This window comes from Cherax quadricarinatus, chromosome 2, assembly GCF_038502225.1.
Source record: "Cherax quadricarinatus isolate ZL_2023a chromosome 2, ASM3850222v1, whole genome shotgun sequence".
NCBI classification, from domain to species: Eukaryota; Metazoa; Arthropoda; class Malacostraca; order Decapoda; family Parastacidae; genus Cherax; species Cherax quadricarinatus.
The window spans coordinates 60,317,582-60,331,854 of record NC_091293.1 but is presented as its reverse complement, the minus strand read 5'-3'; the positions used below and the strand labels follow the sequence as shown (position 1 = coordinate 60,331,854).

The 14,273-nt window shown below is 39.7% G+C and overlaps 1 protein-coding gene across 5 annotated transcripts in view; it reads left to right on the top strand.

The window, feature by feature from the left end:
• The window catches only part of LOC128701146 (probable flavin-containing monoamine oxidase A), a 165,196-nt gene that overhangs the window by 135,303 nt on the left and 15,620 nt on the right, over positions 1 to 14,273 (top strand). For all 5 annotated transcript variants that reach the window (XM_070088586.1, XM_070088600.1, XM_070088593.1 and 2 more), the window contains exon 10: positions 12,964 to 13,122. In XM_070088586.1, coding sequence (XP_069944687.1) covers positions 12,964 to 13,122 — 159 coding nt within the window. The remainder of the gene's footprint in view (positions 1 to 12,963; positions 13,123 to 14,273) is intronic.

Below are 14,273 nucleotides of genomic sequence, written 5' to 3'. Positions count from 1 at the left end.
ATCCAAATACCTACAAAAACCTCTCACATTGATAAACATCTACAGAGTTCCACAGTCAAACATTAGCCAATTTAGTCAAAATCTAGGAAGTATGATAACTGATGCACGCATGAACAAAGATCACTTACTACTCTCAGGTGACTTCAATATAAATCTCCTGCAAGACCAGGACCCACACGTTACTGAATTCACAAACACAATGAGTAACTGTATGTTACTACCAACAGTAACAAAACCTACAAGAGTTACAGAGACTAGTGTTTCCCTACTTGACCACATCTGGACCAACACCATATCCCCTTTAAAATCAGGCATAATTACAGATAATACCACAGACCACTACCCTACTTTCCTCATAACAACTCTTGGTAAACTACCCCAAGACACTACTAAAGTCACCTTCAGACTTCACAATGAGGCAGCCATTAATAACTTCGCAACAGCATTAGCAAACATTGATTGGCACACTGAGCTAGAAATCTATACAGATATTGACGAATGTATTAATAATTTTCTAAAAAAGACCCAATACCTCTATAACAAGCACTGCCCTAAAAAAACTAAACAGATGACAGCAAAGAGACTGAACAGTCCCTGGCTAACACCCAGCATTCTCAAATCCATAAATACAAAACACCAATATGAAAAACAGTACAGAATGGGTCACATAACCAGAGACCAAACAAAACGTTACTCGTCAATCCTAACCAGCCTGATAAGAAGGGCAAAAAAATTGTATTATGAGAACAGATTATCCAACTTACGAGGTGATATAAAAAAGACCTGGAAAACACTATCTGAAATTCTGGGAACAAAAAAGATATCACGAAATAGCGAAATAAAATTAGCAAAATCAGATGAACCCCAACTCCCACCAACAGAAACAGCAAACAGACTCAATGATTTCTTCTCCACTATAGGACAAAACCTTGCCCATAAAATCCCAAGCTCAGATACCCCACCAAATAACTACCTCACCGGCAACTACCCGAACACACTGTTCCTAGCTCCGACTAACCCATACGAAGTCTCCCTTATTATCAATGCACTAAAAAACAAGGCAGGAGATTTAAGTACCTTACCACCCTTTATATATAAAAAAGTGTCACAAGTGCTATCTCCAATCATTGCAACACTCTTTAACAAATCCATTGAATCCTCCACCTTCCCTACAGTACTCAAAATAGCAAGGGTCACCCCGATCCACAAAGGAGGAGACCAAACAGAGTTGAATAACTATAGGCCAATATCCAACTTACACCCTCTCTCAAAAATCTTTGAAAAACTAATTCACAAACGAATCTACTCCTACCTTATCTCCCAAAACATACTCAACCCCTGCCAATTTGGATTCAGGCCTAATAAAAATACTAATGATGCTATTATACACATGCTAGAACATATATACACTGCAATAGAAAAAAAAGAAGTCCCACTGGGGATCTTCATTGACTTACGTAAAGCTTTTGATACAGTTGACCATGACTTGCTCCACGTAAAATTGTCACACTATGGTATAAGAGGGCACTCCCTCAATTACCTCAAGTCATACCTCAGCAACAGAAGCCAATATGTGTACGCAAATGGGGCAAACTCTTCTGCGCAACCAATTACAGTTGGTGTCCCACAGGGAAGTGTCCTTGGCCCTCTTCTCTTTCTCCTATACATAAATGACCTTCCAAATGCTTCGCAATTACTCAAACCCACACTATTTGCAGATGACACTACATACGTCTTCTCTCACCCGAGCCCAGTCACACTAGCCAATACTGTAAATACCGAATTACAGAAAATATCTACCTGGATGAGGACTAACAAACTTACACTAAACATTGACAAAACCTACTTCATTCAGTTTGGTAACAGAGCTACAGATGTCCCTCTTAACATAATGATAAACGGATCACCTATCACAAAGCTAACAGAGGGAAAATTCTTAGGAATCCACCTTGATAATAGACTCAAATTTCATACACATATACAACAAATTTCTAAGAAAATTTCCAAGACTGTAGGCATACTATCGAAGATACGGTACTATGTTCCACAGTCAGCCCTCCTGGCCCTATATCACTCTCTTATTTACCCCTATCTCACCTATGGAATTTGTGCATGGGGCTCAACAACAGTTAACCATCTCAGACCACTAATTACCCAACAAAAGGCTGCAGTTAGAATGATAACAAATTCTCACTACAGGCAGCACACTCCACCAATATTCAATACACTAAACCTACTCACCATACAAAACATCCATACTTATTACTGCACCTATTACATACATAGAACACTTAACTCTGATATTAACCCTCCCCTCAAACATCTCCTTGCCAACCTCAACAGAACACATGACCATAACACAAGGCACAGATCACTCTTTGATGTTCCTCGTGTTCATCTCACACTATGCAAAAACTCAATGCACATAAAAGGCCCTAAAATCTGGAATTCATTACCTGTAAATATAAAAGAAACACTACCTGTTTATAAATTCAAGTCTCTACTCAAAGATCACTTACTCACCCAAAACCAAATAAATACTGAATAACTGAACCTTATAAATTGTATATCTTAAATGTTTCTCACAATTATATCACATAAATGTTAAACCTAAAACCCAATCTAACTTTATTATTTTTTAAATACACTACCTAACAGAATCCTTCATATGACCTGTCTTTGTAATACTCACTTGTGCTTTATAGTAATCTGTTTACATTAATGTTTTATCACTGACTTCATCATTGCTTAGTTAATCTTAAGTTAATTTTAAGCCAGCCCGTAATGCTATGCATAGTATAAGTGGCTTTGGCATACTGCTCTTATCTGTATTTTTTTGTACCTCTGTATGTGTGCACAAATTTATAATAAATAAATAAATAAATAAATAAATAAATAAACTTATACAGTGGACCCTCGGGTAAAGGCATCACCTGTTAGCGCCAAAATCGGATAACAGCTAGCTTTGGCATAAAAATGTTGGCTCGGCTAATGCCAAATACCTCGGTTAAGGGCTTTCATCCCAAACGTGTCTGCACAGCCTGAGCGGGCCCGGCCACTCCATGACTCCATGTACAGCCAGTGTGCCATTGTTTACAAAGCCAGTGAGGACAATTCCATGAGTGGCCTGTATATTGCAGAGTCACTTGTTTGCACAGAACTGCTTAATGCCTCAAATGATGTAGTGGAAGTTTTAGCAGTAAAGATCGAGAACCAAAACCTAGTCATTGTGGTAGTCTACAAGCCTCCAGATGCAACGTCCCAGCAATTCCAGGAACAGCTGTCAAAAATTGACCACTGTCTGGAAAAACTGCCAGCTCCTGCCCCAAATATCTTGCTCCTGGGGGATTTCAACTTGAGGCACCTAAAATGGAGGAATATAGCAAATAATGTTGTTGCAGTGATAACACCAAGAGGCAGCTCTGACGAGAACTCACACACACACAAGCTTTTAAATCTCTGCACAAAATTCAACTTAAACCAGCAAATAATAGAGCCTACTAGACTTCAGAATACACTAGACCTCATCTTCACTAACAATGATGATCTGATACGAAATATCACCACATCAAAAACAATATACTCAGATCACAACATAATCGAGGTTCAGACATGTATGCGCGGAGCCCCAGACCAACAAAATGAGATTAGTCATGAGGGAGCCTTCACAAAATTCAACTTCAATAACAAGAACAAAGTGGGACCAACTAAATCAAGTCCTAAATGATATAAGCTGGGAAGATAGACTTAGCAACACAGACCCCAACTTATGCCTAGAACAGATTAACTCAGTGGCACTCGATGTATGCTCAAGGTTTATTCCTTTAAGAAAAAGGAGGAGTAGATGTAAAATAGAAAGAGACAGGCGCTCCCTTTACAGGTGATGGAAAAGAATAACAGAGCGGCTAAAAGAGGCCAGTATATCTGAAATACGTAGGGAGTCACCGGTCAGAGAAATAGCAAACATCGAATTTAAGCTAAAGGAGTCTTATAGGAGTCAGGAATCGCAGGAAGAACTAAAAGCCATTAATGAAATCGAGAGAAACGCTAAGTATTTCTTTTCTTATGCCAAATCAAAGTCGAGAACAACATCCGGTATTGGGCCCCTACTTAAACAAGATGGGTCCTACACAGATGACAGCAAGGAAATGAGTGAGCTACTCAAGTCTCAATATGACTCAATTTTTAGCAAGCCGCTAACCAGACTGAGTCGAAGATCAAAATGAATTTTTTGTGAGAGAGCCACAGAATTTGGTTAACACAAACCTATCTGATATTATCCTGACACCAAATGACTTCGAACAGGCGATAAATGACATGCCCATGCACTCTGCCCCAGGGCCAGACTCATGGAACTCCGTGTTCATCAAAAACTGCAAGAATCCCCTATCACGAGCTTTTACCATCCTACGGAGAGGGAGCATGGACACGGGGGTTGTCCCACAGTTACTAAAAACAACAGACATAGCCCCACTCCACAAAGGGGACAGTAAAGCAATAGTAAAGTACTACAGACCGATAGCACTAACATCCCATATCATTTAAATTTTTGAAAGGGTCCTAAGAAGCAAGATCGCCACCCATCTAGATACCCATCAATTACACAACCCAGGACAACATGGGTTTAGAGCAGGTCACTCCTGTCTGTCGCAGCTACTGGATCACTACGACAAGGTCCTACATGCACTAGAAGACAAAAAGAATGCAGATGTAATATATACAGACTTTGCGAAAGCCTTCGACAAGTGTGACCATGGTGTAATAGCGCACAGTATGCGTGCTAAAGGAATAACAGGAAAAGTTGGTAGGTGGATCTATAATTTCCTCACAAACAGAACACGAAGAGTAGTAGTCAACAGAGTAAAGTCTGAGGCGGCTACGGTGAAAAGCTCTGTTCCACAAGGCACAGTACTCGCTCCCATCTTGTTTCTCATCCTCATATCTGACATAGACAAGGATGTCAGCAACAGCACCGTGTCTTCCTTTGCAGATGACACCCGAATCTGCATGACAGTGTCTTCCATTGCAGACACTGCAAGGCTCCAGGCGGACATCAACCAAATCTTTCAGTGGGCTGCAGAAAACAATATGAAGTTCAACGATGAGAAATTTCAATTACTCCGATATCGTAAGCATGAGGAAATTAAAACTTCATCAGAGTACAAAACAAATTCCTTCCACAAAATAGAGCGAAAAACCAATGTCAAAGACCTGGGAGTGATCATGTCGGAGGATCTCATCTTCAAGGACCATAACATTGTATCAATCGCATCTGCTAGAAAAATGACAGGATGGATAATGAGAACCTTCAAAACTAGGGATGCCAAGCCCATGATGATACTCTTCAGGTCGCTTGTTCTATCTAGGCTGGAATATTGCTACACACTAACAGCACCTTTCAAGGCAGGTGAAATTGCCGACCTAGAAAATGTACAGAGAACCTTCACTATGTGCATAACGGAAATAAAACACCTCAATTACTGGGAGCGCTTGAATTTCCTGAACCTGTACTCCCTGGAACGCAGGCGGGAGAGATACATGATTATATACACCTGGAAAATCCTAGAGGGACTAGTACCGAACTTGCACACGAAAATCACTCACAAGAAAAGCAAAAGACTCGGCAGACGATGCAACATCCCACCAATGAAAAGCAGGGGTGTCATTAGCACGTTAAGAGACAATACAATAAGTGTCAGGGGCCCGAGACTGTTCAACTGCCTCCCAGCATACATAATGGGGATTACCAATAGACCCCTGGCTGTCTTCAATCAGGCACTGGACAAACACACAAAAGTCGATACCTGACCAGCCGAGCTGTGGCTCGTACGTTGGATTGCGTGCAGCCAGCAGTAACAGCCTGGTTGATCAGGCTCTGATCCACCATGAGGCCTGGTCACAGACCGGGCCGCGTGGGCATTGACCCCCGGAACTCTCTCCAGGTAAACTCCAGGTAAACATGCGATATATTTTGTATTATTCCGTTGTTTTTAGTGCTTGTAATTGCTAAATAATCCACCATGGGCCCCAAGAAAGCTTCCAGTGCCAACCCTGTGGTAAAAAGGGTGAGAAATACACCTACCATCCGACTTACGACCTGCTCGACCTACGACCTGCTCGACTTACGACCACTCGACTTTCGACCGTGTTTTTTATGCCAAATTTCTGGGAAATAAACAACTATTTGTGTTGTACACAGTGTTTATCCTAAACCTTACAGCATAAAATACAGTACTAACAACATAAAAAGTAAAGTAAAACATGAAATACCAAAATAAAACAATAAAATAAAGTCATTACAAAAATTTTTTGTTGATATTCGGTAGTAAAGTTCGACTTACGACCATTTTGACTTACGACCGGTTTCTCGGAACCGAACTCAGTCGTAAGTCGGATGGTAGGTGTACTATTGAATTAAAGAAAGAGATAATTGCAAAGTTCGAGAGTGGAGTGTGTATCTCAGAGTGGGAAAGGTTATACGTATAACAAACCCCATTCAACCATCACTACTATCTTGGCCAACAAAAAGGCAATCAAGGAAGCTGTTGTTATGAAAGGTGCAAGTATGCTTACAAAACAGAGATCGCAAATACTCGAAGATGTGGAGAGACTGGTGTTGGTGTGGATAAACGAGAAACAATTATCCGGAGATAGTGTTTCTCAGTCAATAATATGTAAAAAGGCAAGGCAGGTGCATGTGGATCTCATTAAGAAAATGTCTCCGAATAGTGCTGCTATTGATGAATTTAAGGCCAGCAAAGGCTGGTTTGAGAGATTTAAGAATTGTAGTGGCATACACAGTGTGATAAGGCATGGTGAGGCTGCCAGTTCTGACAAAAAAGTGGCTGAAAAATATGTGCAGGAATTAAAGAAGTACATAGAGGCTGAAGGATTGAAACCTGAACAAGTGTTTAATTGTGACAAAACAGGCCTGTTTTGGAAGAAAATGTCAAACAGGACCTACATTACTCAGGAGGAAAAGGCACTCCCAAGACACAAGCCTATGAAAGACAGGCTAACTCTAATGCTTTGTAGTAATGCTAATGGGAATTGCAGAGTGAAGCCTTTACTCGTGTATCACTCTGAAACTCCCAGAGTGTTCAAGAAAAACTGTCATCAAGATTAAATTGTGTGTGACGTGGAGAGCAAACAATAAGGCATGGGTCACTAGGGACATTTTCCTTGACTGGTTCTATGACGTGTTTGGCCCCACTGTGAAAAAGTACCTCCTGGAAAAATATTGTCACTCAAGTGCCTCCTGGTAATGGACAGTACTCCTACTCATCCTCATGACTTGCAAGAGCAAATTGCGGGGGAGTTGAGCTTTATCAGAGTAAAGTTTTTGCCTCCTAATACCACTCCTCTCCTCCAGCCCATGTACCAGCTTTGAAGTGACCGCAGACACTGAATTGACCCTAAGAGATTTCTGGAAAGATCACTTCAGTATTCTCAGTTGCATAAACCTTATAGGTAAGCTTTGGGAGGAAGTGACTTGCAGGACTTTGAACTCTGCTTGGAGAAAATTGTGGCCACAATGTGTGCAAGAGAGGGATTTTGAAGGGTTTGGGGCTAACCCTCAGGAGACTATGCCAGTTGTGGAATCTATTGTGGCACTGGGGAAGTCCATGGGGTTGGAGGTTAGTGGTGAGGATGTGGAAGTGTTGGTGGAGGATGACGATGAAGAGCTAGCCACTACAGAGTTGCAAGAGCTTCAGGTGCAACAGATCACAGCTCAGGAATTTGCTTCAGAGGAGGAGGAAGAGGGATGGAGGAAGTTGCCTTCGTCAAAGACTAAGGAAATGTGTACAGTGTGGACAAAATTGCAAGCATTTATGGATGAATATTATCCTGAAACAGCTGTTGCAAGCCATATTGGCAACTTGTATAGTGACACTCTTGTGTCCCATTTTAGGGAAATCTTAAAGGGACCTGAGAAACAGAGCTCTCTGGACAGATATTTTGTGCGACAGAGGTTCAGTGACTCTCAAGCTGGTCATAGTGGCATTAAAAAACCAAGATGGGAGGTCACCCCAGAAAAAGGACTTGTTACCTGAAGTCTTTATGGAAGGGGATTCCCCTTCCAAACAATAGAACACCTTCATCATCTCCCCTCTTCCTGCTGCATCACTCATCAACAAGTCCACAATAAAGGTAAGTGTCATTTCAGTATTGTTTATTGTGCATGTATCATTGTTTTCTGTGTAGGGAAATGTATATTTCATGTAAAAAAAATTATTTTGTTTAATACTTTTGGGTGTCTGGAACAGATTAATTGGATTTCCATTATTTCCTATGGGGAAAATTAATTCGGCTAAAGGCTAAATCGGTTAAAGGCTAGCTCTCTGGAATGGATTAATGGCATTACCTGAGGGTTCACTGTAAATGTATGTTTGTATCACTAATTGTACTACTTCATATTAACCCTTTCAGGGTCGAGAGGCCCTCTCCTAAATTGTTCCGAGGGTCGAAAATTTTTCAAAAAAAATTTTTTATGAAATGATAGAGAATCTTTCCTGGTCATAATGACACCAAAAGTATGAAATTTGATGGAAAACTTACGGAATTATGCTCTCGCAAATTTAGTGGTCTCGCCGATGTTTACGCATCGGCGATTTTGCCCACTTTGATCCCTATTTTTGGCCAATTCCTGTGTACTAGTCGACAAAGGTTCATATTTATTTCGCTAGAACTCCATTTTTTCTATTGAATGAGTACAAGAAACCACCCATTTACCAATTTCAACTATCCAATAAAGTGGTTAGAAATTGGCAATTTTGCCAATTTCACACAAATTTCAGAAGATGCCAATTTCCAAATAGGGTCCAGAATAAACAAGGCAGACATTCCTGGCACTAAAATAACAAGTTCTCTGTTCGTTAGTCATGTCCCCAGGCCCCTCTTATATTTCTTTTGCTTTCCACTTTAAATTTTTATTCTTACAAAAAATAGAAGATTTACTTTTATGCAGACTACTGCATTAGTGTAAAAATGGTATAAATAATATCAGCGCACTTGTGAAAGAATATTAGACTCACCAGTTGACGTGTATTGGACGCTTTGCACGATTTTTTTTCTTTTAAACTTTGGTAAAAATTGAACATTTCTGCTACTTTGAGCTCAAATTCAAGGTACTTTTCATTGTGAAACCAATCAAAATCATCTCAATTTCTGTAATATGTCTTCCATTCTATAAAATGAGACCAGGAAAACTAGAATACAACCATAAATAGCATACGAAAATAAAGTGCAAAGTCGCTGTTTTAATCCAAAAACACGGTCAAAGTTTTTTTTCTCATTACACACTGTGTGCTGCAGGATTTTTTTTTATACTATGCACACTGACCAGATAGACCCATTCTTTCATATGTAGGCCTACCAGCTTTCTCTCACTAGATTTGAAGGCTCTAGAATTTAGGCGTTCTAGTACGTCAATAACCTTGGTGCGTAAGCCATACTAGTACGTCAAAAACTCTGAAAGGGTTAATAATAGAGTAAATGAACTTAATTTAAAACTTAAAAATGTATGATTGAATGTATCATAAATTGTACTATGTACCTCATATTAATAATAAGAGTGAAATATAGAATATTTGTATTCTACCATTCTAAAAGAACTTAATTACATAATTAAAAATGTAAGATTGTCATAGTGTGGAACCTTGGTTTTTGTTTGCCCTGGTTGTCGACGACTTTTTTTGTCAAAATATTGTCCCAGTTTTCGTTCATCACCTCGGTTTTTGTCTGCCGTATGGAACGTGTCCATCTGCCTGTGCCCACACAGAGCATCCCATGCATGCATTCTGAGTCAATCTGGCTTTGTTTCTCGTTGAGTGAGCAGTACCCTGTGCATTCATACGGAACATTTCATAATAATCCATTGTTTTTTGTGCTTGTTTATTGAGTGCGATTGCTAAATAAGCCACCATGGGACCAGAGGAAGTTGTGAGTGCCAGCCCTTTGATAAAGAAGGCGAGAAACATGATAGAATTCAAGAAAGAACTTGTAGCAAAGTATGAAAGCGGAAAGAGTTGCAGAGTAGAGGGTGGCAGTGATTGTGGTAGTGATGGTGGTAGAGGGTGGTAGTGGTTATGATGGTGGTAGGGGGTGGTAGTGATGGTGGTAGAGATAACCTTTCCTCCCTCTCCCCACCTCGCCGTCTTCCATACGCCAGCAAGGGTCTTCAATAAAGGTAAAAATGAGGTTAAATGTTCATTTATCCATTTCATTAGTGCTTTATATTTATTTCTCATTGTTTTCTGTATGTAAAACTATAGTTATTCTCTTTAAAATGTATTTTTTGTTAATATTTTTGGGTGTCTGGAATGGATTAATTGGATTTACATTATTTTTTATGGGAAATATTGCTTCAGTTTTCGTTGAATTCGGTTTTCGTCAGACTCTCTGGAACGAATTAAAGATGAAAGCCAAGGTTCCACTGTAAATTGTACTACCTCATATTAACCCTTTCAGGGTCGTCAGGGCCTCTCCTAAACTTGTTCTCAGAGTCGGAAATTTTTTTGAAAAAAAAAAAAAAAAAAAAAATTCTTATGAAATTATAGAGAATCTTTTCCTGATCATAATGACACCAAAAGTATGAAATTTGATGGAAAACTTACGGAGTTATGCTCTCGCAAAGTTAGCGGTCTCGATGATGTTTATGCATCTGCAATTTCGCCCACTTTGAGCTCTATTTTCGGCCAATTTCAGTGTACCAGTTGACAAAAATCATACCTATTTTGCTAGAACTCCTTTTTTCTATTGAATGAGTACAAGAAACCACCCATTTACCGATTTCAACTATCCAATAACGTGGTCAGAAATTGGCAATTTTGCCAATTTCACACAAATTTCAAAAGATGCCAATTTCCAATAGGGTCCAGAGTAAACAAGACAGACATTTCTGGCACTAAAATAACATTTCCTCTGTTCATTGCTCATGTCCCTGGACCTCTTGTTACATTTCTTTTGCTTTCCACTTTGAATTTTTATTACCACAAAAAATAGAAGATTTATGTTATGCAGACTACTGCATTCATGTAGAAATGGTGTACAAATGGTATAAATAATATCAGGGCACTTGTGAAAGAATATTACACTCGCCAGTTGATGTGTATTGGACACGTGGCATGATTTGTTTACCTTTGAACTTTGGGAAAAATCGAATATTTCTACTGCTTTGAGCTCAATTTCAAGGTACTTTTCATTGTGAAACCAGTCAAAAATCATCTCAATTTCCATAATATGTCTTCCATTCTATAAAATGAGACCAGGAAAACTAGAATACAACCATAAATAGCATACGAAAATACACTGCAAAGCCGCTGTTTTAAACCAAAAACACAGAGTTTTTTTTTCTCATTATGTACTGTGTGTTGCGGGATTTTTTTTATTCCACGCACATTGACCACATAGACCCATTCTTTCATATGTAGGCCTACCAGCTTTCTCTCGCTAGATTGGAGGGTGCTAGAATTTATGCGTACTAGTATTACCTGGAGTTTACCTGGAGAGAGTTTCGGGGGTCAACGCCCCCGCGGCCCGGTCTGTGACCAGGCCTCTTGATGGATCAGCGCCTGATCAACCAGGCTGTTGCTGCTGGCTGCACGCAAACCAACGTACGAGCCACAGCCCGGCTGATCAGGAACTGACTTTAGGTGCTTGTCCAGTGCCAGCTTGAAGACTGCCAGGGGTCTGTTGGTAATCCCCCTTATGTGTGCTGGGAGGCAGTTGAACAGTCTCGGGCCCCTGACACTTATTGTATGGTCTCTTAACGTGCTAGTGACACCCCTGCTTTTCATTGGGGGGATGGTGCATCGTCTGCCAAGTCTTTTGCTTTCGTAGTGAGTGATTTTCGTGTGCAAGTTCGGTACTAGTCCCTCTAGGATTTTCCAGGTGTATATAATCATGTATCTCTCCCTCCTGCGTTCCAGGGAATACAGGTTTAGAAACCTCAAGCGCTCCCAGTAATTGAGGTGTTTTATCTCCGTTATGCGCGCCGTGAAAGTTCTCTGTACATTTTCTAGGTCGGCAATTTCACCTGCCTTGAAAGGTGCTGTTAGAGTGCAGCAATATTCCAGCCTAGATAGAACAAGTGACCTGAAGAGTGTCATCATGGGCTTGGCCTCCCTAGTTTTGAAGGTTCTCATTATCCATCCTGTCATTTTTCTAGCAGATGCGATTGATACAATGTTATGGTCCTTGAAGGTGAGATCCTCCGACATAATCACTCCCAGGCACCAACCCTGGCGTGCAAGCCATACTAGTACAGCACCAACTCTGAAAGGGTTAACAATAGAGTGAATATTGACTGTTTGTGTTGTACCACTCTTCACCTGTTTAGACTTCAGTAGTCTATAAGTATTAGGTTAAGTCTGCCTGAAATGCCTCGGCATGATAGTGGCTTTCTTTTTCTCCAGCCATACACTATGTAAACATACATTGTAACCTTAGCAAAGAAATAAATATTTTATTTTTTATTTTGTATTTTATATAGCTTGACCTATTAGAATACTCACTTCTCTTGTATTCACTGTAACTCATCTAATGACCATATGTACTGTTCTTATTATTCTTAAGTTAATTTTATGTTTCCCCGAAATGCTTTGCATGTAAAGGGGCTTATGGCATGTACACCCAGCTGTTATATTCCTTTGTATAAACATGTATCATGTCAAAATAAACTATTATTATTCTTATTATTACTAGCCTTGACTCAGATGCACACTTTTGACTCATTGTCCGGTGTGCATTCTATGAGCATGTGACCTGAGTAGTTCGTGTTGTCGGTCAGCAACCAAAAGAACATACGAAAACCAGGACAATCTTTTCTCGAATTCCTCATTCAAAAGCCGATTTATTTGACAAGTAATGCAGTCTGCAACTGAAGTTCCACTGTTCTTATGCTTTTTCTTTTATAATACTATATGATATGTTCATTTAACTGATGCCAGTTTTCTCTCCCAGGCTTCACTTTGCTGGAACAGAAACAGCAACAGTGTGGACAGGTTTCATCAGTGGGGCTATTCAGTCAGGTGAGCGAGCTGCCAAAGAAGTCCTGCACAATCTTCAACCTGGTCTGGTATTTGAGGAAGACTTGCTCGGCACCTGCTATGATCCTAAAAGGTACCTTCTGATAGTTTTATAAAAAACAAATATAATGCTGTAAATTGTGCTTCAAACTTAAAATTGTTTCAACTTCATTCTTTAAAATTGTGCTAGGTTGTAACACTGTATTTTTTTATATACTACATATCAAAACTGTAATTTTTCTCTACCTAACTTATTAAAGCCATATTGAGTGAACTAATAGAATATTCAGTTTTCCTGTATTCATTGTAACTCACCAAAAGATCATATTTACAATTACAACACTGGTTCACCCAATTGTTACACTCCTTTGTACAAACATTTACCATGGGGGAGGTACGTGAGGCATTACGTAAAATGAAAGGGGGTAAAGCAGCTGGAACTGATGGGATCATGACAGAAATGTTAAAAGCAGGGGAGGATATAGTGTTGGAGTGGTTGGTACTTTTGTTTAATAAATGTATGAAAGAGGGGAAGGTACCTAGGGATTGGCAGAGAGCATGTATAGTCCCTTTATATAAAGGGAAAGGGGACAAAAGAGACTGTAAAAATTATAGAGGAATAAGTTTACTGAGTATACCAGGAAAAGTGTACAGTAGGGTTATAATTGAAAGAATTAGAGGTAAGACAGAATGTAGGATTGTAGATGAGCAAGGAGGTTTCAGAGTGGGTAGGGGATGTGTAGATCAAGTGTTTACATTGAAAAATATATGTGAATAGTATTTAGATAAAGGTAGGGAAGTTTTTATTGCATTTATGGATTTAGAAAAGGCATATGATAGAGTGGATAGAGGAGCAACGTGGCAGATGTTGCAAGTACAGTGGACCCCCGCTTAACGATCGCCTCCAAATGCGACCAATTATGTAAGTGTATTTATGTAAGTGCGTTTGTACGTGTATGTTTGGGGGTCTGAAATGGACTAATCTACTTCACAATATTCCTTATGGGAAAAAATTCGGTCAGTACTGGCACCTTAACCCTTTCAGGGTCCAAGGCCCAAATCTGGAGTCACGCACCAGTGTCCAAGAATTTTCAAAAAAAAAATTTGTTATTTTTTCTTATGGAATCGTAGAGAATCTTTTTGTGAAGGTAATAAAACAAAAAGTATGAAATTTGGCGGAAAATTGACGAAATTATGCTCTCGCGAATTTTGATGTGTCAGCGATATTTATGAATCGGCGATTTT